Source organism: Dermochelys coriacea, chromosome 10, assembly GCF_009764565.3.
Source record: "Dermochelys coriacea isolate rDerCor1 chromosome 10, rDerCor1.pri.v4, whole genome shotgun sequence".
In the NCBI taxonomy this organism is placed as follows: Eukaryota; Metazoa; Chordata; order Testudines; family Dermochelyidae; genus Dermochelys; species Dermochelys coriacea.
The window spans coordinates 31927626-31951774 of NC_050077.1; the positions used below are offsets into that span (position 1 = coordinate 31927626).

The 24149-nt window shown below is 45.3% G+C and overlaps 1 protein-coding gene and 1 long non-coding RNA gene across 10 annotated transcripts in view; both read left to right on the forward strand.

Annotated features, from left to right (window-relative positions):
* MPG (N-methylpurine DNA glycosylase) overlaps positions 1-24149 on the forward strand; it is a 46565-nt gene that overhangs the window by 16631 nt on the left and 5785 nt on the right. For all 9 annotated transcript variants that reach the window (XM_043493560.1, XM_038418245.2, XM_043493555.1 and 6 more), the window contains one exon: positions 396-600. In XM_043493560.1, the coding sequence (XP_043349495.1) occupies positions 396-600 (205 nt within the window). The remainder of the gene's footprint in view (positions 1-395; positions 601-24149) is intronic.
* Positions 9092-12755, forward strand: LOC122456034. Its single transcript, XR_006274646.1, has 2 exons — positions 9092-10253; positions 12075-12755. It is a non-coding gene; the product is annotated as an uncharacterized LOC122456034 (long non-coding RNA).

The following is a 24149-nucleotide window of genomic DNA, read 5'->3' on the forward strand; positions in this document are numbered from 1 at the left end:
TGATGGAGAAGCCCCCCTTATGCTGTGTGATAATCCCTGACTCTTTACATTTCTGTACTTTTCATGCTTTTTCCAGTGACCAAGGCTGTGTCTACACTACAGGGACTATTCTGGCATAGTTATGTTGGCGTAGCTATGCCAGCAGAGCCTTATAGTGTAAGTGCAGCCTACATCAATGGAAGGGGTTTTTCATTTGTTGTAGGAACACTGGCTCCCCAAACAAAGTTAGCTTCTGTTGACATAGCTGTGCCTACACTGAGGGTTAGGTCGGCATAGCTGCATAGGTCAGGGGGTTGAGTTTTCTTCATACCCCTGACTGATGTAGCTATGTTGACCTAACTGAAGGGTTCCTTACTGTGGGACTCACTAACACACACTTTTGACCTCTCTTTCAGATTTTAGTTCATAAACTTCCTGATGGCAGAGAACTCCGGGGAAGGATTGTGGAAACGGAGGCATATCTGGGTGGGGAAGATGCAGCTTCCCATTCAAAGGGAGGGAAGCAAACTGCAAGAAATGCAGCAATGTTCATGAAACCGGGAACCCTGTATGTGTACCAGATCTATGGGATTTATTTCTGCATGAATGTTTCCAGCCAGGGTAAGTGGGGACTCAAGAGTTATAATGATTACGCCATGAGTGGTTCGGGACTATTTAGAAAAGCTGGACGAGCACAAGTCCATGGGGCCGGATGCGCTGCATCCGAGAGTGCTAAAGGAGTTGGCGGATGTGATTGCAGAGCCATTGGCCATTGTCTTTGAAAACTCATGGTGATCGGGGGAAGTCCCGGACGACTGGAAAAAGGCTAATGTAGTGCCCATCTTTAAAAAAGGGAAGGAGGAGGATCCAGTGAACTACAGGCCAGTCAACCTCACCTTAGTCCCTGGAAAAATCATGGAACAGGTCCTCAAGGAATCAATTCTGAAGCACTTAGAGGAGAGGAAAATGATCAGGAACAGTCAGCATGGATTCACCAAGGGCAAGTCATGCCTGACTAATCTAATTGCCTTCTATGACGAGATAACTGGCTCTGTGGATGAGGGGAAAGCAGTGGACGTGTTGTTCCTTGACTTTAGCAAAGCTTTTGAGACGGTCTCCCACAGTATTCTTGCCAGCAAGTTAAAGTAGTATGGGCTAGATGAATGGACTATAAGGTGGATAGAAAGTTGACTAAATTGTTGGGCTCAAAGGGTAGTGATCAATGGCTCCATGTCTAGTTGGCAGCCGGTATCAAGTGGAGTGCCCCAAGGGTCGGTCCTCGGGCTGGTTTTGTTCAGTATCTTCCTAAATGAGCTGGAGGATGGTGTGGATTGCACCCTCAGCAAGTTTTCAGATGACACTAAACTGGGAGGAGAGGTAGATACGCTGGAGGGTAGGGATAGGATACAGAGGTCCCTAGACATATTAGAGGATTGGGCCAAAAGAAATCTGATGAGGTTCAACAAGGACAAGTGCAGAGTCCTGCACTTAGGACAGAAGAATCCCATGCACCGCTACAGACTAGGGACCGAATGGCTCAGCAGCAGTTCTGCAGAAAAGGACCTAGGGGTTACAGTGGACGAGAAGCTGGATATGAGTCAACAGTGTGCCCTTGTTGCCAAGAAGGCCAATGGCATTTTGGGATGTATAAGTAGGGGCATTGCCAGTAGATCGAGGGACGTGATCGTTCCCCTCTATTCGACATTGGTGAGGCCTCATTTGGAGCACTGTGTCCAGTTTTGGGCCCCACACTACAAGAAGGATGTGGAAAAATTGGAAAGAGTCCAGCGGAGGGCAACAAAAATGGTTAGGGGACTGGTACACATGACTTATGAGGAGAGGCTGAGGAAACTGGGATTGTTTAGTCTGCGGAAGAGAAGAATGAGGGGGGATTTGATAGCTGCTTTCAACTACCTGAAAGGGGGTTCCAAAGATCTAGACAGTTCTCAGTGGTAGCAGATGACAGAACAAGGAGTAATGGTCTCAAGTTGCAGTGGGGGAGGTTTAGGTGGGATATTAGGAAAAACTTTTTCACTAAGAGGGTGGTGAAACGCTGGAATGTGTTACCTACGAAGGTGGTGGAATCTCCTTCCTTAGAAGTTTTTAAGGTCAGGCTTGACAAAGCCCTGGCTGGGATGATTTAGTTGGGGATTGGTCCTGCTTTGAGCAGGGGGTAGGACTAGATGACCTCCTGAGGTCCCTTCCAACCCTGATATTCTATTATATGATTCTATGATATGATTCTGTGAGGTGCTTCTATAGTGCAGATATTCATACTTGCCATGCCTCAGTCATTTATGAGCTTCATACAGACTCTTAGTCTGCAAAGACAGTTGCTGCCACCACCTTTGCCTCCCCTCGTGACTTAGGCCTGGCCTACATTGAGGGGGGGTTCGATCTAAGTTACGCAACTTCAGCTATGTGAATAATGTAGCTGAAGTCAACATACTTAGATCTACTCACTGCAGTGTCTTCACTGCAGTGAGTCGATTGCTGCCGCTCCCCTGTCGACTTCGCCTGTACCTCTCGCAACAGTGGAGTACAGGAGTCGACGGGAGAGCGCTCGGGCGTAAATTTGTCGCATCTAGACTAGACTAGCCTAGACGCAATAAATCGACGTCTGCTGGATCGATCGCTGCCTGCCGATCTGGCAGGTAGTGTAGACATACCCTTGGTGCTTCTGCTCATGGACCGTAGCGAAAAACAACCCCGGAAGACTTGGCCACTTTAAATTTAATGTTGCCATTGACAACTAGTGAGTATTACACACATGTTGCAGGCAGGGCCTGTCTCTTACCACGTGTATGTAACAGATTTAGCACAATGGGGACCCGATCTCAGATGAGGCCTCTAGGCAGTACTGGAGTACAAATAATATTTGAGTCTCTAAGGTATAATCTGTATTTGACAAACTTTTCTTAGGATGAATTTAGAAAATTCTCAGTGTTGATATCCTGAGATGCTGCCTCATGTGTGCAACCTCTGTGCTAGACAACACTGATGGTGGTTCATGGTAAATTTGTTTACAGTCTTTTGAGGACACAATGTAGCCTGATCTATAGATTATGTATTAATTATATTGATTGATTAAGACCTCTGCTATCACTTTGAGGGTTGACAGGTTCGTGTCCCAATATCAGGCTCAGTATTATTAAAATTACTATACATTTGGAAACCCCGATGTGCACTGTTGCAACACTCACACTATAGGAATTCTTCTATATTTACAGGTTTCAGAGTAGCAGCCGTGTTAGTCTGTATTTGCAAAAAGAAAAGGAGTACTTTTGGCACCTTAGAGACTAACAAATTTATTAGAGCATAAGCTTTCGTGAGCTACAGCTCACTTCATCGGATGCTGTAGCTCACGAAAGCTTATGCTCTAATAAATTTGTTAGTCTCTAAGGTGCCACAAGTACTCCTTTTCTTTTTTCTATATTTACAATTAGCACAGTCACAAACACACTAACTCTGTAAGGTAGATAGAGATAATACAGAATGTACATCGGAATATCCATATACTCACATTATCTCTTGCAGAACAACCTGAAATGTTAGCCATCACCTTCCTCATAATCACCAGTGGCCATTATTCTGGCCCCTCCCAAGAGCTACATCTCTCTCTCCTCCCACATACAGGCTGGGATACAGCTTTTATAATATGTTACGCTAATGCCACTATGTCTAATGCGTTGGGGTTTCTCCCCTCTTCCTTATTTGTATTTCCTCACCTACCAAAGTTGGCCTGTCATTCTCCTATAGGTTAGCATATTAATGATCTCCATTTATTATCATGTAGGTCAACTCATTGCCATGGCACTGTTGTGGTCAGACGTTTGTGGACGTTTTATCCCAAAGCTGGTGTTAGCTCATGTTCCTGTGGTTGGCTGATGTCATTATGGACAAAATTTCCCCTCACACTATTTTTTCCAGTTCCCCCAAACTTAGGTCACTGATCTGTGCCAAAGTTCCTAGGCCTCAAGTCTTATGCTAACTGCTGAAGCCAGTGTCTTACAGGATACATGCCTTATATTTACTTCCTTATGTTCCTTATATTTACTGCTGAATATAGGCAGCATATAATGAAGGCAAGGCAGTGAATATAATAAAGGCAAGCTAGCCTTATGGGCTATAACAAGTCCTCATATCTGGTGGAATGATGAGAAAATTTGGTGTCTCCTGCCCAAATCATGAGGGTTGCTGCTGTTGGAAAAGGACTGTGAAATATCAGAGTCTGTGCCTTGATTTACCTTAAAAGAAAACTCCCTTATTTTTGAAGAACTTCAAACTTGTTTCATTGTTGTTTTTAAAGATAGTTACACTCTCGGTCTTCTAAACAATTTATGCACACAAAAAAATTAATAAGGCATCTGAGAGCTGCGCGTTTGGGAAGAATCACTACAGATTGACTGAAGTAAACTTCTTGCACTGTGGTGATAATATTAGGAAGCCCTCATCAGGGGAGCTGGGACTGCAGTTGGTGTGAAGGACTTCAAGTTATATTGAAACTTATCGGAAAATATCCTTCCAAGCCTGCCAATGTCTTATTCATTGACGTGCAGAATGACTTTCCTTCAGTCCTACTTTGTATCACTTCCTGTGCAGTTTGGAATAAAGTTATGGGTTACTAAAGACATCCTAATATTGCAATAGGCTATTCTTAGAGGAACTATTTAATTTATTTTATTTTGGAATTTTCAGACAATATTTTTTAATGGTTTTGCATCTGTGCAAAGGAGGGTTTTTTTTTTTAAAAAAAGAAATCACTTGGCATTTTCCTAAGTAGGAAGCAAATGTTCGTAGTACAAGTGACCATGAATCTCCAAATGTCAGTCTTTGGAGCTCAACCAGCCAGTGTCAGCTTAAAACCATAGGGAAGAACTAGTATATCTCCCATGGCTGTTCCAGGAGGAATCTTGTGTTCCTGAATGGAGGAGTCTGGATTGTATTGGACTAGCACATGTGAATTTCGTTAAGATGTCTCTGTTGAGTCTGTCCAGATAATAAAAGGCAGAGTGCTTCCTCAGCTGGGATGAGATTTATACAGCTTGAAATATTGGAAATAATAATCTTCTGTTAAAAAAACAATCAACATCTTTTGTGCTTAAATTGAGTCCCTTGACATGATAGAAATTGGCTCTGTCAGCAGCTTTTCCTCAGATACCTGTGTTCAGGCTTATTAGAAGGGCTGATCTCTGTGTGTGGTCTGTTCATATATTCACTGGGTTGTTTTCATCTTAAGATAAAAACTTGTCCTCATCAGTAGCCCTACAGGGGATTCGCAAGAACAAATTTGCCTCTCGTGGGCTGCTCTTCCATTGTACGTCTGAGTCTTGTATTGGAGCTGAGAGCGTCCGATGGGTTGGTGAAGCATTTATACAGATACATGTCAGAACATGTAAAGAACAGCTAGGCAGAGTCTGTTGACACAGATTGCCTTGCTCCTGTAGTAGCTTCCAAGGACCTGTTTACATTTAGGAAAGCTGTTCCCTTGTAGAACAGCTAGGCAGAGTCTGTTGACACAGATTGCCTTGCTCCTGTAGTAGCTTCCAAGGACCTGTCTACATTTAGGAAATCTGTTCCCTTGGAACTGCACTTATGTCATTGTGCTGTGGCAGACATCTGGCATTGGTGCAGAAATAGCTGTGATTCTTTATTGGGGTCCCCAGGGCTGTAAGTCACTGTTCCCTCCCCCTTGCCTCCATGAGAGAGAGAGAGAGAGAGAGAGAGAGACTTGTTTGTGCTAAACTCGGTGTCGGCTCCCTGACATCCCCAGTCTATTAGTCACCCAAACAAATTCCTCAGGGCTCTGCCAGCCCCTGCTTTGTCTTGAAAGTTAACACTGGATGTACCCCAGTCCCTGAGCTCCTCTGAGTATCCCCCTGTAGTGTTCAGCCCCGGTCACCGGATGCTCTCAGTAATTACCAGATTTGCTATTCTCAAAGGAACAGTGTGTGTGTGTGTGTGTGTGTGTGTGTGTGTGTGTGTATATATATATATATATATATATATATATATATATATATATATATATACACACACATACAGCTTCATTGGTACAGCTCAGGATCAGGGTCTGTAAGACACCATAGCACAGAGATGTATTTATAGTGAAACAATTGTAAGTGTATTGTCAAAGATAAAGATTTAAGAGATACTGAGAAAGGATAATGGAAACAGAAATGGTTACATGTAAAACAAAAGGTATAACATGGTCCTTAGAGCCTACGTTTACCTTTAACAGGCTGAAATCCTTGTCTAAAGCAGTGTCTCACCTAAAGCTTCTGCCTAGTGTCTCCAATCTACATGGCTAGGATCCATCATTCATGAATGCAAAAGGTGCTGTTCTTTTTGCTCTCTTGGTGATGGACAACCAAAATATCTGTCTTGTCCCCCAGTTATAGACCAGTAAAGGTTGGAAACACCCTCCATTTGTTCTTCAGTGTGCTGACCCTCAGGGGGACTTCTCAGCCGCATGTTGACTTGGAATGCAAATGCAGCTCCTGTGTTTCAGAGTAGCAGCCGTGTTAGTCTGTATTCACAAAAAGAAAAGGAGTACTTGTGGCACCTTAGAGACTAACAAATTTATTTGAGCATTGAAGTGAGCTGTAGCTCACGAAAGCTTATGCTCAAATAAATTTGTTAGTCTCTAAGGTGCCACAAGTAGCTCCTGTGTGTTTGGCTTACAATGCTTAATTTACAGCAGAGACAGGGACAGGTGAATGGCTATAGTTTGTCTGGCAGAAAACCTGTTTGTCAACTTTGCCTTTTTAAATAGTTTAAAACATATTTTAGTAGGTACACATAACTGCTTACACACCATCTGTATGTACAGCTTTCATCATGTATGGCCAGTGTGTCACCAGCTTTCATTTGATACCTTACAATTCATAATTTATAGATAAATACCATGAAAGCAATGTGTTCGCAGTAGTGAGTTTGTCAGGCCTGATAGGAATTGCTGACAGAGTAGTGAATCCTTTGCCAGTTGGCACCACTGGGCTTCTGTATTGCAGCAGCTCAATCCAGTAATTTACCAAAGGGAGCAGGACTGTCATAATACCCACTTCTTCGAGTGCTGGTCCTTACGTGTGTATTCCACAAGTGGATACACATGTGCACCCTGTGCCTGAGATTTCTAGCAAGTCGTGTCCATTGGTCCGTGCCTGTTTAGTTGTTCTTGTTGTGCTCTCAACCAAGGGTGTAAGTGTTGGTGGGACTTATACCTCTTCAGTTCCTTCTTACTGTTGTGTGGCCCGAGTCGGAATCCTCTATGTCCACAGATTTCTCCCGGCTTCTTCTGCTTCAAACCTGTAAATATATAGTATAGTTAGGGTATGTCTACACTAAAAACATGACAGCAGCACAGCTGCAGCATAGATCCTTACTACAGTGACAGGAGGGGTTCTTCCATCTCTGGAGTAAATTCACCGCTCTGAGATGCCATAGCCAGGTTGATGGAAGATTTCTTCCATCAACCTAGAGGAGTCTGGATCGGGGCTTAGGTCAGCTTAATTACATTGCAGAGTGTGAAATTTTTCACAGCCCTGAGTGATGTAGTTAAGCGGACCTAATTTTGGGCTTGTCTACATTACCCTCCAGATCGACGGGCAGCGATTGATCCAGTGGGGGTCGATTTTATTGCATCTAGTCTAGACGCGATAAATCGACTGCTGAGCGCTCTCCCGTCAACTCCGATACTCCATGGAGTCGACGAGGGAGCATCAACCGTCGACTTATCCCAGTGAAGACACCATGGTAAGTAGATCTAAGTACATTGACTTCAGCTACATTATTCACGATCAGCCCTCCCCCCCACCCCCGGGTGTAGACCAGGCCTCAGTAGTGCAGACCAACCCTTAGTTTCTCCCTGCCCTCATGGAGTCTCTCCCTATGGACAAAGCTTATGCCCAGAGTCCAAGGTTTAAGAACTGCATCTCCTGTGTCCATTCCTTTTCTGTGAGCAGTGAGCACCAACACTGCTTCTGTTGTCTGGGAGAAGTGCATATCTCAGCTAAGGGCAGTATTTGCTGTTCATTTCCCCCTGGAACCTGTGAGGCACAAGAGCTGTGGCTAAGAAAACATCCTATGGAGAAGGCTATGAGACCCCAGTCTGATCCAGGCCAGGGAGATTCCCCCATATATCAGCCTCAACTGACGAGCAGCATGCCTCCGAGCACGAGCTTGGGAGCAGAAGCCAGAGCTGCTAAGCCTAAGAAATCATCATCCAGGACTTCTCATGAGAGTAAGGGATGCTCCTGTAAGCATAAGGACAGATCTCCTTCCAGGTCTGCGCCCAAGTCAAGTGAGTCCTCACATGTGGGCAAGGATCGAACGAGAAGAGTTGTGGTGGAACCAATTTCAGCTCTGATCCTTAAGCCTAAGGGTCGGCATATACTTACACCATCTAAGACCTTCCAAGTAGACTTTGATGGTACCAACCCATCACTGTAAAGACCTACCATCCACAATGATTGTGGATGCACAAGATTGATCGGTCACAACTACTTGCACATCATGGACTCTGGGACAAACTGAAACTTGCACCTTACCAGAAGATATCTTCACCCTACCTTATTCTTAGTCTTCTCTTCTTTTGGGTCTGACCAGAGACATTGTGAATGGTTATGCTGGTAGGAGAGTGAACCAAGAGCACTCATGGCTGATCTGTCTTACACTATTTTTCATAAGGAGGTTTCCCTTCACCTGCAATTCATCCCAAAAATAATTTCCAAGTTACACATAAATCAATCTATCGATTTACCGGTATTCTTCCCAAATCTCCTGTTTCTTGTGAGGACAGGAGACTTCACTCTCTGGATGTCAGTGAGCTCTGGTGTTCTACCTGCAAAGGACAAAATGGATAGAAAATCACCAGGATTAATTGGCGCTATTGTGGAGTGGTTGTGAGGACAGGTATTATCTGCTTGGAAACTATCTAAGTAGATCTCCAGCTGCATCATTCTGTGTTACCAATTAGTGTGTATTCTTCCCCTGGCTGGGGTGAGAGCCCATTCCACTAGAGCACAAACCACTTTGGCAGCATCTCTCTGAGAGGTACCTATTGTGAACACGGGTTCCTACTTTCTTCTGTCTGGATGGGTGCTCCACCCCCACTCCACCCCTTACCCCAAGGCCCACCCCTGCCTGCCTCTTGCTGCCCCCACTCCATCCCCTCCCCCCAAGGACCCACCCTGCTCTGCCTTTGCTCCGCCTCTTCCTGCCCCCACGCCACCCACTTCCCCCAGCACCTCCCCACCGCTGCTGAACAATTGATGGCCGGGTGGCTGGTGGGTGCTGAGCACCCACTATTTTTTTCCATGGGGGCTCCAGAGCTCGGGCTCCAGGGCTATAGACCAGCTACCTGAAGCTCCATCCCTACATTCAGGAAACATTTATGTTTTAGTTCAAGCCTTCTCTGCAGATGCAGCTGTTGGGACTGCAGTATGACAAGAATCTATACCAACTGCATCCTCACCACCTGCTCCTGTTTAAATACTGCTTATCAATCACCCACATGTGGAATACACATAGGGACCAGCGCTCAAAGAGGAAATGGAGGTTGCTGATCTGTAATTGGAGGTTCTTTTGAGATGTGTGGTCCCTATCTGTATTCCACTATTCGCCTTCCATCCCCTTGGCTTTCAATTCTTTGGATTTGTGTTAAGAGAGGAACTGGAGAGTCTGCACTGCCCTTATGCCCTCAGTTCAGTGCTCAAGGAGAACAGCTGCACAGGCATGGACCAATGGACACTACTTGCTAGAAATCTCTGATCTCAGCCACATGATGCATGTTGGTATTCACATGTGGAATACACATAGAGACCACACATCTCAATCAGTGTTCCCTCCAATTTTTTCCATCCATGTGCGGAATAAATTTTGTTATGTGCACCGAGGGATGTGTGCCACTAGTAAAAATAAAAAACCTAGATATAATATAATATATATTTTTAAAAATTACTATAGGGATAATTACTCCAGCCAGGACAGATTAGGCATTTTAGAACTCACTACTCAAAGAATTAAATTTAAGTGTAAGAGAAATAAAAATTATGAAATGCATTGACCAGTCAAAACACTAAAATAACTCACCTTGAAAGAATAGAATTACAGCAAATATATGGCAAAGAGTCCTGTGGCACCTTATAGACTGACAGACGTATTGGCGCCGAAGCTTTTGTGGGTGAATACCCACTTCGTCAGATGCATGAGAATGTGCATTGCAGGAAATGCCAAGAAGTAACAACAGCAATAATACAAGTATATGTTGGGAGGTGAATGTGAAAGAGTGCATGTGAGTGAGACACAGAGACATTGTGTGTGCTGGCTGCTGGGGAAAGCCATACGCTGTCTCTTTAAGATACTCACTGAAAGCTCTCGTGCTCTGTCCTAAGCCCTGTTATCTCCCCTCCCCCACTCTGCGGAGATGGGGTACATGGGGAAGGGGGGAGAGAGATACTGTGTGAGCTGGCTGCTGGGGAAATCTCAAACACTGCACTGGCTCTTTAAGACAGGCACTCAGTCACTCACCGTTCAGACCTCAGTAGCTCCAAGTCCTCCTGAGCCCTGCTCTGTGGAGATGGGGTACAGGGGTGGGGGAGGGGGACACCCTGCCATCAGCACCCCCTCCCTCCCTGACCCCCCACAGCCAGCAGGAGGGTCTTGGGAGCAGCTGCAGGACAGAGCAATGTTGGGGGAGGGGCACCTGAACACAGGCTGCCGGCTGTGTGCGCTCAGCTAATCAGCTGGGCAGCACTTAAATCTCTCCTGCGTGGCCGCCCACGCGTGCATCTTACAGGGAACACAGATCTCAATGAATCTCCAGTTACAGGTCTGTAACCTCCATTTTGTGTCAGCACGTGCATCTATGTCATTAGGGGCTTGCACCAGAGTTACTACATCAGTGTGCTAAACTGGTGCAGCAAGAAGCCAGTGTCTCAAACATTCTGGCCTTCCCGCCTTCAGCCAGCCAGCCAGCCATAAGATGGCGGAGGAAGTCCCCTTTTATAGGGAGAATTGCCTGCTAAGACACAGGGGAGATGTATTGGGTTTCCTGGATTCATGATAGGACTTGGTACTGCTTTTCCTGTGACCTTCGCTGTGGCTATGATATAAAGAAAAAGCAGTGAGAAAATAATTTGTCACAGAACGGTAGATGAAGTATGGTCTTTCTACACTGCCAACTCTACCACATGGGAGAATCGTGCTACAACTTGATAATGCTTCAGTGATTGGTGTCCTAGATTGGTCTTGCCTGGGAAGATGGGACCAAACTGTGTTTTGACTTGATCCCCTCATGTGATAGATCTGGCAGTGCAGGCAGGCTCTAAATCAGCCATGCTGAAAGCCAGATCCACATGACTTCACAATTTGGCACTCCAGGTGATGAGTCCCACTAAAGGAGGGTTTCATGAGATGAGCCCATTACAGAGCACATTTTCAGGGAGTTGAGTCCTTTTTTTCTGCAAAGGCAAGCAGGGATCATAAAAACTGATATTTGAACACATAGAACAGAGGTAACCAAACTGTAGGGTGCGCCCCCTAGGGTGCCACAGAGGAATCTTTGGGATGGGGGGCAGCAGGGCCTGGGCCAGCCCCCATGGGGGGCAGGGAGAGAGCCCCTCCCTGCCCCCAGCTCTGCTTTGGTCCCACCGACAGCTGTGTCCCCAGCTCCCGGTCCTGCACCTGACCCCATGCCCAGCCTCGGCATGGCTCTGCATCCGCCTCTGGCCCAGCTGCTGCTCTGCTCCCAGCTCCGCCCCTAGCCTCAGCCGCTGACTGCGACTACATTCCCTGTCCCACTCCCAGCCGTAGCCCCATCTTCCGCTGCAGCCCCAACCTCGGCCCCCTTACCTGTGTCCACGTCCCCCTCCCCCACTTCCCCAGAGCTGTGGCCCCACTTCTGGCCCCAGGAGGGATGGGGGGCACGGACAGGGGTGAAGGGAGCGTGGCCCCTCAAAATTTGGGGACCACTGGTATAGAATAACTAGGGGACTATAGCAATAGAGCATGACTTTGGATGCTACTAGTAATTCCCATAACAGCAACGGTTGCTGTTGCGGGAATTGTAAATTTTGTTATTCTTTGAATTACAGTAGCAGCCAAAGGCTTCAATCAGGAGCAGGACCCCGTTGTGCTGGGCATTGTACCAACACACAGATTCTCCCTGCTTCAAAGACAAACAAGACAGATAAAGTGTGGAAGGGGAAACAGGTGCAGAGAGGGGAAGGAACTTGCCCAGGGTTGCCCAGCAAGATAGTGGCTGAGTTTGGAATAGAACAGTGAGCAGTGTCCCCTGCTTTATGCAGTCTTTTTGGAGGAAAAGCTGATCAATCCAACTCCCCATCTTGTCCTTGTATGTAACCTCTGGAGGTGGTGTCTCTATGTGACTATCCTATCACATCTTCTGGTATGACATCCTCATGCAGGAAGGATACGTGTGCCCTGATTAAAGTCCATTGGTTGGTCAGTCTTTAGCATCGTAACATTTTCCAGCAAGGGCTTAGGGTCGTTGGGCGTGTTGGTTTAGCTAATTTTCACTCTGAAAGATTGCCTTGAGGTCTACACTTGCCCAGTAGAGCTCAAGGTTTTCCCATCCCTAAACAATTCAGAGTCCTAAGCTCTTTACATTGACACAGTAGACAACCTTTGAATTGACAGTTTCAGGGATGTGTGTGCAGACAGCGAGTCACACTTCTGCCTCTGTGCTAACATACATAAAAAATATAGTATCTGGAGACAGAACCAGAGCTGAAATAGCAAAACAAATCTAACTCTGGTCACTCAGGACTGATCACTAAAGGATCAACTTTAGAGGGAAAGCAGCATTGGTAAAGAGAGTCCTAAAAATGCCAGTAACCTTAAATCCACTCAGCTATTTCAACATCATGTCTTTGTTACTGTTAAAGCTGAAGCACATTTGGGAGCCAAGCAGCTGCTAAGATGCATGACTAGAAAAGCAGCGGTAGGTCAGTGGAATACCAGAAGAAACAATACATACAGTTCTTTGGTGAGCTATGTTCAGCTTTTTCATTGTCACGTTCAGCGTTTGCCTTATGTTCCCAGAGAGAGTTGACAACCCAATCTAGAAAACATAATCTGTGGAATAATTACAGTGTTTGTTTAAAGTATTAAATGAAACAATACCAACTCAGCAAATTACATAATGCGTGATTCATGGGATCTAAAGTAAAACACATCTTATCTTTAGCAAAACCAGCTGTGAAACGTCACATCAGACATGGTCATTTAACTGGCTACTTCAGTACTATTCGGAGTGAAATCTCACCTCTGATGTACAAGAGCCTCGGGGGGCTATTTCCCCTCCACCTGTCCACAGCTGCCTTATTTCTAACACATCATTTCTCCTGTTATGTTTGTACCTAATCAAAATTATGCACTTACTTAGAAAGGAAGCAGTAAAGCCGTGGTTCTTAACCTGGGGTGCATGCACCCCCTGAGGGTGTAAGATGCCCTTTCTGGGGGTGCAAGACATGCCAGATTTTTTTTAGAAGATAAATAATTGAAAACGTACATTAAGCACAGGCATGTAAGTGCAACTACTTTGTTTCATCAAACCTATGTATTTATTAACTTTATAAATTTTTTTTAATGATTACTGTAATATACAAACAAAAAATATATCTAGGTTTAAAGAACTGACCTACTTCAACGATTTTTGATAAGGGGTGCAAGAACATTTTTTGATTTTTGTTAAGGGGTGCGAGAACATATTTTGAGAACCAAAGGGGTGCAGGCTGCAGTAAAGGTTAAGAATCACTGCATTAAAGGATTAGAAAACATGGTTTATAGTTTTCAGAGTAGCAGCCGTGTTAGTCTGTATTCGCAAAAAGAAAAGGAGTACTTGTGGCACCTTAGAGACTAACAAATTTATTTGAGCATAAGCTTTCTTGAGCTACAGCTCACTTTGTCGGATGCATCCGACGAAGTGAGCTATGGTTTATAGTGATAGACTCAAGGAGTTCAATCTAGATGGTTAAAGGATGCCTTGATTAGTCTAAGTATCTACAGGGGGAGCAAATATTTAATAATCTGCTCTTCAGTCTGGCAGAGGAGGGTATAACATGATCCAATGACTAGAGGTTGAAACTAGACAAATGCAAACTGGAATTAAGACATAAAATTTTTAACAGTGAGCGTTAATAACTGTTGGAACAATTTACCAAGGATGGTGGTGAAGTCTCCCTCAATGACAATTTTTAAATCATGGTTGGATTTTTTCTAAAAGATCTGTTGTAGGAATTATTTTGGGGAAGTTCTGTGACCTGCATGCATAATACAGGGGGTCAGACTAGATTCAGGATCTCAAACACGTGGCCTGCGGAGTTATTTACTGCGGCCGCCAAGCTCCCCTCACCAACCCTCCCCGCCAGCACACCGCGTCCCCACTCCTCTGCCTACCTCCAGGCGCTTCCATCCACCAAACAGCTGTTTGGCGCCACTTAGCACTTTCCAGGAGGGAGGGGGGAGGAGGTGGAGCCAGGGTGGAGATTTGGGGTAGGGGTTGGAATAAGGGCAGGGAGGGGCCGGAGTTGGGGTGGGGACTTTGGGGCAGGGAAGAGGTGGGGCAGGGGTGGGGCCTCATGGAAGGCGTGGAGTCGAGGTGGGGCCAGGGATAGCGGGGGGGGTGTCAGTGATGCGGCCCTCGGGCCAATATACTAGTCCTCATGTGGCCCTCGTGGTGATCTGACTTTGAGATCTCTGAACTAGATGATTACAATGGTCCTTTCTGGCCTTGGAAGCTATGAAGCATTGTTTTCACCTTATTGCTGAGTGGTAGATGCATGTGTTTTTGGTGGTAAATTACTAGATCACAAAATCCTTTTTCCTGTTCAAGGTTTCCTTTGCCAGTAATCTTTCAGGGCTAAATTATAACTTTACTTCCTCCTTTGGGTAAGCTGCACCACCCCAGGAGCAGAACAGAGCAGAAAATGACTTGTGACTCAGTCCCATTCCCTCCCCTGCTCCTCCCATGCATTGAGTGGGAAGTAAATTACTCCCCTTGTAAACCTGGGCAGTTACCTTGGCATTGAGTGAAGGGAGGGGTCACAGCTGCGATTACCAGGTGAGGAGCCCAGCAGTTGGAGTCACAGTCTTAGCAGGGCACTAAGGAGGTGGGTTTTCCTTTCCTTCCTTCCTTTCTGTGCGGCTGGAAGAGGCCTTGAATAATCTCATCCCTAGTAATTTGTTACTGGGACCATCACATAAGTATTTACAGAGTTGGGTTTGGGGGCCATGTGGATCAGATGGGGTGAGAAGTGAAGGGGGATTTCAGGAGACGAGTGCCATGTATTATATGGCATTTTCTGTATTATTATATCATGCTCCTTTCCAGACTTTCTCCCATTGTCTTTTCCTTGAAAGGGCTGCCTGGGTGTGTTTGGGTGAAACCCACTTTCCACCTTGGTTCATTTTTGACCAAGTTTTTTGTTTCTGAATTATCCCTTATGTGAACACACCCTTGCATTAACCAAGATCTCTAGTGACTTTGGGCATCTTATTAAATTTAGCACCAAATAATAACCACAAACAGCTTCTCATAAAGCATTTCCTTCTTAATGGAGACAATAAAAAGAAAATTTGAGAATGTTAGACTGTGGTATTTTTCCTTTACTCTAATCCCTTTCTTCACCAGAGACCATAATGAAAGGGGAATATGACATCACAAATTGATGTAAAGTCGTTGTCTTCTTCCTCTTTTCCCAGCTAGCAGGAGCTGGGCACTTGATTAGTCTTTGCTAGCTGCCGCTAACCAGCCCTTAACATACTTAATGCAGAAACCTGATTTAGGCCCTGGCCTTCGATCACAATATTCATCTGTCCTGGTTCCACATCCATGTGACTGCAGTCTTTTCTTTACCCATTTTGAAACCATAGTTTGTTAGTTCCTTGGTCCAGGTATCAGTTCCTCACTATCAGCCAATAGCACAGTATCATCTGCATATATCAACTCCTTACCATCTTCCATTTGGATTTTCTTACTTATAAAGTCCATCACAATTATGAATAGTAAAGGACTAAGTGCTGATCCCTAATGGACCAAACCTTCACCTCAAAACTCTCTGTTACACTGAAAGGTGTCATGGAACCCTCACACGACAGGGTCCTCCAGCACCCCATAGAATTGTAGTAAAGACATCCGCAGACTCCTAGGAACTTTGACTGCTTTCTCCAAATCAAGAAAAGTCCAACCATGCTTGACTCTTCCCTCCAGCTTCTTTTCAATCCACCATCTAGAGATGAGCATACCATCTGTCATCCACTTCCTTTTCTAAAACCAAACTGCTCCTTTCCTAAAATTGGCTCCGCTGTTCAGTGAATGCAGCTAACGTTCTCATCAGTGGGACAGCAGATTGATTCCTTGGTATTCTGAACAGTCGTGCATGTCACTTATTTGTTTGTATATCAGTACTAGCATGGATTTTCTCCATTTTCTTGGGATTTTCTTTTTTCCAAAATGCACGCAGGACTTGCGTGAGCTGGTATATATCACAAACATTACAGACAGGGGAGAAGAACCAATCTTTGCCAAATGCAATGGGAGCAATTGGGGAAAAAGAGGCAAGTTTTCTGCTTGGAGTTTCCAAGATGGAGACTGCTCAAGCCAGTTTTTGCAGTTTATGGAGTTAGTATTAGATCTTATGAGTTATGGTAAAAATTTATTAAGCAGGCTGTCTCTCATCGCTGCATGTACTTGTTCCAAAACAAAGTATTACACTGTGCACCTCTTGGGGTGTTCTTCTGTGGCACTGGAGGATATCTTAGGTCAATTTCTGAATTAAGAGAGGGATGACCCTGCTGGGATTTTCCTCCCTTTCTTGTTCCCCAGCTCTTTCTGTTGAGGATTCACGCCTTCTGCTAACCTCATGGAGATTTCTAAAAACTTAAAACATATGTAACAAACTGCAGTGGACTAGAATCCTAAACAAAGACTTAGGGCTTTCCTATGTACATTGTACAGAGAGAACGGCTGTCACAGCTTCTTCAGAGAAAACTCTGGAATCTCTCAACCATCTTGATTGTTACTGCTAATGAGGATGCTGTATCTCCATCTGAAGTGAAACAATAATAAACCAAACCTGTTTGGGCTGTGTCTGTCTGGGAATTTGCCAAAGTTGAAATCTCTGACTTTATCAAGGCTCTATGAGGTGAAGGATGAGGGAGGTGAAAAATAGAACAAACTTTTCAGTGCAGGATATTTTCATTTTAGGAAAAGACTCCCCCAAAATATTATCAGACTCCTTTTTCCCTTAATTCAGGGAGTGCTCAGGACAGAGGGCTTGATGAAATGAAACAAAGAGATGATTATTATAAAAACAATAACTTATTGTTCATTCAGTTCCTTCCTTCCAAAGACATTGATGTACTTTACGAAGATAGATGAACTCCAGCTCCTAGCTCCCTGTCAGGTGGGGAATTCTCATCATCGCCAATTGATGATGAGGAAAACTGAGGTGTAGGAAGGTCAGTTTGAAACAACGAGTCAAAAGTACTTTCAGCCCCCCTAACCTGTAGCATCAAACTTTTATGATAAAATATTAATGGGTTCAGTAAAGTTCAGCTTTGTGCCAAGGGTCCCAAGGGTGCATTTGAATGAGAGCAGTGGGAGGACTTCTTGGAGCCATTCCACTGACAACAAAAATCTCATTAAATGATCAAACAGTGATCTTGTTGAGTCTGACACAGTGTGACTCATAACAATTGGAATGACCTAATCCCTAACTGCAGAGAGTCATGGGAAGTTGAACTGACAGGAAAGTCTGGCAAGGAGCTGGGCAATACGGGAACAAATTCTCATTTTCTCTAAGCTAACTGGAACTACAATATGGAAATCACTTACAAAGAACTTTGCTAAGGTGCAGTTAAGGCTGTTGCTGCGTAACAGTGCCTCCTGTTCTCTGTGCTCTTTCTATTCCCATACTCCTATGTGAAGAAGCCAGGAAACACACAGTTAAGTTGCTGCTTCGCACACAACCTGAACTCATCCCCCTTAAGGATGTCACTACCTTGCTGTCTCAGCCTCTTGGGCCTGGTCTGCCCTTGAATGCTGCACTTATAGAACTATTTCTGGTTGGGATGATTGATTTATTTAACCAAATAGATACACTGGTAGAGTGGACAGTGAGCAGTGTAAAGGTGACTTTTATCCTAGTAAAGTTCTTCCCCTTCCCGTGTGGGAATAGCTGTACTGCAATAAAGCACCTTTGTACTGATATTATGTGCTCACAGTATGAGGGCTATACTGCTTTAACTAGGCCGGTACAGCGAAAGCAGTACAACTCTCTAGTGTAGACAAGCCCTCACTCTCTGTTGCTTAAACTTCAGGCAGCTATTCCTAGGAACCCCCCAAATGCATTGTTAGCCTATCTCATAGTGCCTGTGCTGCTGAAAAGGAGGAGAAGGCAGCCCAGTGTGACCTCTGTCAACAGGCAGCGGTTACTTCAGGTATTGGTGCTGCTACACGGGCCACGATGGAGGTCCAGTTGGACTGGATGAATAGCAGTCCCTATATAGAGTTTTTGGCACAGTGAGAATGGGGTGCAGCTTTGTTGGGCAGGGGGCAAGGTGCTGTGGTGATCCTGTGTCACCTGTTCCCTCAAAGCCCCCTCCAGGTAGGGCATATGTTGGGTTGGGGATGGGATGGGCATAGGAGGCCCCATGGGATTGCTGCAGCAAATGTAATTTAAAAGAGCCCCTAAATTGCTTTAAATTACACTGGGGGCCATTTTGGCTGTTGGCTAGGTCAGGGTCATGAGCCAAGAGAGGTGACTTAGAGCTTAGATACGTTCCCCCCATGGCTGCTTTCCTTAGCTGCCCCAAAGATGAACTCAGCATGGACAGGACTCTGGTCCTGTAGAACTGGTACTGGATGCTGACTATTACAATGTAATGTGAACAAGAGTTCTCCACTGTTTTCATTATATTCTGTAAGGCCAAGTCTTGTGCTACAAAGCAGCAAAATGACCTTGATACATTGGAGAATTAGTATATTTAGAATTAATGAGATGAAGTCCAAGACAAGTGCAAGGTACTACGTTTAGGAAGGAAAAATCTAATGCACAACTAGAAAATAGGGAATAAGTGGTTAGGTGGTAGTACTGCTGAAGAGGATCTTGGAGGACAAATTGAATATGAATCAGCCTTTTTTGCAACTGCTAATATCAGTGTGAGATATATTAGCAGGAATGCCATGTGTAAGACAGAGGAGGTAACTGGGGAGGCATCAGCTGGCGCACTGTGTCAATTTCTGGGCACAACACTTTAAGAAAGATGTGGACAAACTGGAGAGTCCAGAGGAAAGCAACAGAAACGATAAAAGTTTAGAAAATCTGACCTATGAGGAAAGGTTAAAAAATGTGGTCACGTTTAGTCTTGAGAAAAGACTGAGGGGGGACCTGATAACAGTCTTCAAATAAGTTAAGTGCTGTCCACTGAAGGATGGACAAGAAGTAATTGTCTTAATCTGCAGCAAGGGAGATTTAGGTTAGATAAGAGGAAAACCTTTCTAATTCTAAGGATAGTTAAGCTCAATAGGTTTCCAAGGGAGGTTGTGGAATTCCGGTCCTTGGAGGTTAAGACCAGAATGGACAAACACCTGTCAGGGATGGTCTAGGTTTATTGGGTCCTGCCTCAGCACATAGGGCTGGACTAGACGACTTCTTGAGGACTCTTCCGTACATTTCTGTGATTCTGTGAAAAGTATGTATACTGGTAAAAGTCAGTTATGCCGGTATATGGGTGTTTATCGTAGGGGCTTCTGTTGGTGCAGTTCTGTTGGTCAGGGATCACACCCCCGACCAACAGAGCTGTGCCTGCAAAAACCCCTTGTGTGGACATAGTTGTACCAGCAAAATGGCGCTTTTACTGGTATAGCTTGTTTTGCTCAGGGGATTGGGATGAGGGCGTAGTGAATCGTACGTGCAGAAGTACAGCTTTACTCCACGATAGGAATGCTTTGCTGGTCTAGTGTACCATTATGCCTATAGTATTTTACCATGATATAGTTGAACTAGCAACGTTCTCCTACTGTAGACTTGGCCACAGTACCTCCTGAAATGGACAAAGACAGGAGAGCATTTGACACAATGACTTTCTGGACTATCCAGGCAGGGTCCCAAGCTTTCAGTGGGATCTGTTTTTTGTTTTTTTTCTGGTCTAACAGCAATTATATATATTCATATGGAGAGTTATGGAGCTTAAATGACTCAGTGGAAGAGTCCCAGGCCCTCCCACTCAAAAGGCGGTTGTAGGTTTGTTGTTTGTTACATTCATCCCCATAATTCTCATGAGTTAGTACAGTTCCTCCAGCTCACTGGTATTTTGATGACCTCAGTGTTTGCTGTCAGCTCAGAGGTAGAATGTTGGCAATGGCTGCTCAGGCCAGTGGGAGGCTGGAGACAAGAAGCTTTGTAAGCATGTGAGTGGCAGCCTTGGATTCTTTGATGCTTTGCCATTTTGTCCCTTGGAACAAGAAGTCACGGTATAGGATGCTGGAACTGCTGAAGGCTTTGTTCAGATGAGCTCAAATTTTGGTGCTTTCGTGTATCTTGATTATATCTTTAGATTCATAAAAACATAACTAGTCAATGGGGATTTGCAGATGCTCTTTATCACTCTGATGAGAGAATGAAACCCTCTGTGGGAGGGTCTGGACCAATCTAAATCTGCTTCATATGGGGCTTTACCAGTTTATGGTCTGCACGTTGCTGGGCTAGGTTCCCAGCCCATCCCAGGAATTAGTTACTCTGTGTTCTGATGGAAGTGCACAGCTGCTGCTGGAGAAATTATAGGCAGGGAATGGGAGGAAGTTTATTGAAAAGTCTGGCAGATACCTGTTAATGTGCTTGAATATACAATATATTCCGGCAACAGCAAAATAACCCTAATACAAACAGCCTTCCCTGTGCCCAGAGGAGTTACACTGGGCTCTCGTCTTATCCTAGATGCTACATCAGCTTTTCCTTGGCTTTCCTGCATCTAGTTTTTCCTGAACTTGCCTGTTTAGCTGCCTTGCTGCCAGATCTGGATGAATATGCTGATAAAATCCAGGGCACCAATATTTCCCCACCCAGAGCCTCTGTGTCACTATGCATGCATTTCCCTGTAGCTTTCGTATTGCAGACAAGCACATAAAAGGAGACACTTTAGGAGTGGTGAGTCAGAGCGTCATCAAGGAAGGAGTATTTTATTCTCGCTAGCAGCCAAAAGGTATGTCCATGAATAAGAGCTGGAGCTATTCCCTGGGAAAGAGCAGGTTGCTACTTCCTGGAGGTGTTGACCACTACAGCTTCCTGGTCTCCGACTATTCAGAACTGGCATCTTCACTGCTTTGGGATTCCAGGCTTTATCTCTGTCTTTGACTCTACTCCTTGTGTTGAGAGTTGGGCTTTTTGCTTAGGCACATGATGTAAATAGCTAGCACCTCCACACTGGAGTGAGCTGCTCTGGCCTGCACCACTGATGAATAGGCAGTGTAGATGGCCTGCTCTCATTCTGTATAAATCCATGGTATGCCCACATCTTGAATACTGTGTGCGGTTCTGGTTGCCCCAGCTCAAAACAGATATATCAGAATTGAACAAGATACAGAGAAGGGCAACAAAAGTGATTAGGGGTAAGGAACAGCTTCCTTATGAGGAGAGATTAAGAAGCCTGGGACTTCATCTTGGAAAAGGGACGACTAAGGGGGCATCTGACAGAGGTCTATAAAATTATGACTGGTATGGAGAAAGTGCATAGGGAAGTGTTGTTTACCCCTTCATGTAATACAAGTACTAGGGATCACCTAATGAAATTAATAGGCAGCAGGTTTAAAACAAACATATTCCTTCACACAACGCCCAGGCAACCCGTGGAACTCATTGCCGGGGTGTTGTGAAGGCTAAAACTATAACTGGGTTTAAAAAAAGAATTAGATAAATTCATGGAGGAGAGGTCCATCAGTAGCTACTGGCCAAGATGGTCATGCTCTAGGTGTCCTTATACCTCTGACTGCTAGAAGCTGGGACTGGATGACGGGATGCATCACTCCATAATTGCCCCCTTCTGTTCATTCCATTTAAAGCGCCTGGCACCAGCCATTGACGGAAGACAGGATATGGGGCTAGATGGACCATTGGTCTGACCCAGTATGGATGTTCTTATGTTCTTATTCTACAAATGGATGCCAAGGAAATACCAAAGCCAGCTGATGGAGCTAGGGCTCCAGGGTGTGTGGGCTGAGGTGGCCATGGGGTTAGGGAGGGGAGATTCCAGCTCTCTGGCAGGCACAGCGCCTCGAAGGGTTTATCAGTTCTTGTGGGGGGAAATACATGTGCTTGGGGGCGAGAGCATCCTGCATGTCCAGAAAAGCAGCTGCTAAGTGCAGTGAGGACTGGGGACATGGGTTCCCATTTGCCCAGATCCTGGGGATCCACAAGAAAAGTGGGAGGAGGCAGAAGTCAGCCACACGGCCCCCACCTTCTGCCTTGTGGACTCTTCTGCAGGAGCTCTCCTGCCATTGTCTGAGTCTTCAGTAGCTGTTGACTCACAGTGGGGGAAAGACCTGCTACCCAGCATGAACTTCCAGCAAGGTACCCATAAGGTCGGCCAGGGATTGTGCTGCAGTGCCTGGCTCTCATCATCTCCCCCTCTCATCTGCCACTGCAGCTTGTGGGTGCTGGTCCCAATGGGGTACAGCCATAGAGGAGCTTCCAGGGGATCTCTCAGAGGCAGCACACCCTGCTCTGCCCTAAGGGAGCGCCATGTGGTTCAAACCCCATTGTTCATGTTAGTGGAGGGGACGACCTGAGCCTCAGCAATCTCTGTGTAAAAGCAGTATTGTTTTTAAGGAAATCCCCAAGGAATGTAGATTGATTCCGGATGGTGACCACAGTCACTAACAAGGAACAAAAGGAGCTGGTGTAATTAGTATTTGCTTGGAATTTCTTTGCTTGAATTTCTGTCTCTGAGCGCGTCTGAGGGTAAGCTAGGAAAGCTCCCTCGTCTGAATGCTTAGCTTTCAGGGATTGTGCTGCAAGACCAGCATGTCCTAGGCACCCCCAAAACGGAAATGCAACAAATTGCTAATGTCTGTCAGAAATCGCTTTGCTGACTTTACCTGGCTGGATGGAGAGCAAAAGAGACATCATGAGTCCAACACAAAACGCACACCACAACTCAGCAAATTGTGTTCTCTACTAAACACACCCTGCTGTGCCGCGGACAGAAATTTTAGGGGGTGCTCTGTTAGACTCATGTAGAGCATGAAGAGAAATCAGAGACTATTATGAAGCTAGGAAGTGCCATGGAGAAGCCTTTGCTGGACTGAGAGACCGAGGCATTGAGGACTAGGCCCTGAATGGCTCTAAATGTTTCAAGCTGATTGGAGCTTGTGAGGGAGAGATTATTATGGAGCTGGCATTACTGAGCACGCATATGTTGGAGTTAAAGAATTCTGTGGGTGGCCAGCAGCACAGGGAGTGTTATGTGTAGGAATCATGCACACAACTGGTCTACCAAGCTCTCTGCTCGCCCACTCAGGGTCACAGACAGAACCTTCCTTACCATCAAAATGGAAAACATCCTGGTAGCACTCTCGTTTCCACTTAGGGTTGGATTATGTATTTGAGGAAGACTGCTTTGTTCAGGGCTGTTTTCCCAGTATCGGGAAGAGCTGCAGGAGTTCAAGAAAATGTGTTGGATGCAAAGTCTGTAAGGAGTGAGATTTCCCAGAATGTCCTGAGAATGGACTAAGATACCAAAAGATCAGTGACGGCATTTCCCGGATGATTGGAGTTTTGAAGCATTCTCTCCTGCCATCCATATGTTGAAGGGGTTTTGTGTGCTGCTGTGAAGCTCCTGTGGCCACTTATGGTGGCTTTATTGCCAAAATCTGCTGTTGGTGCAGGGCTAGGCTGCCATTCCCCACCCCAGGATCCTGTCCTGTTCACACACATTTCTCATGGGCCAAAACATTTATTTCCATTGGCTCTGTTTTCTGCAGAAGCCAGTGCAGGAGTCAGTCTGTGATCTGCCCTGCAGAGCATCAGATGTAATCCCCAAGTACAGAAGCTACTCCATGCACAGCACTGGGCTCGCCTCTTGCTTTGCACCGTGCGTGTCATTCACACTAGTGCAGAGTGGGTTCACACTCACTCTGTGCAATGTGC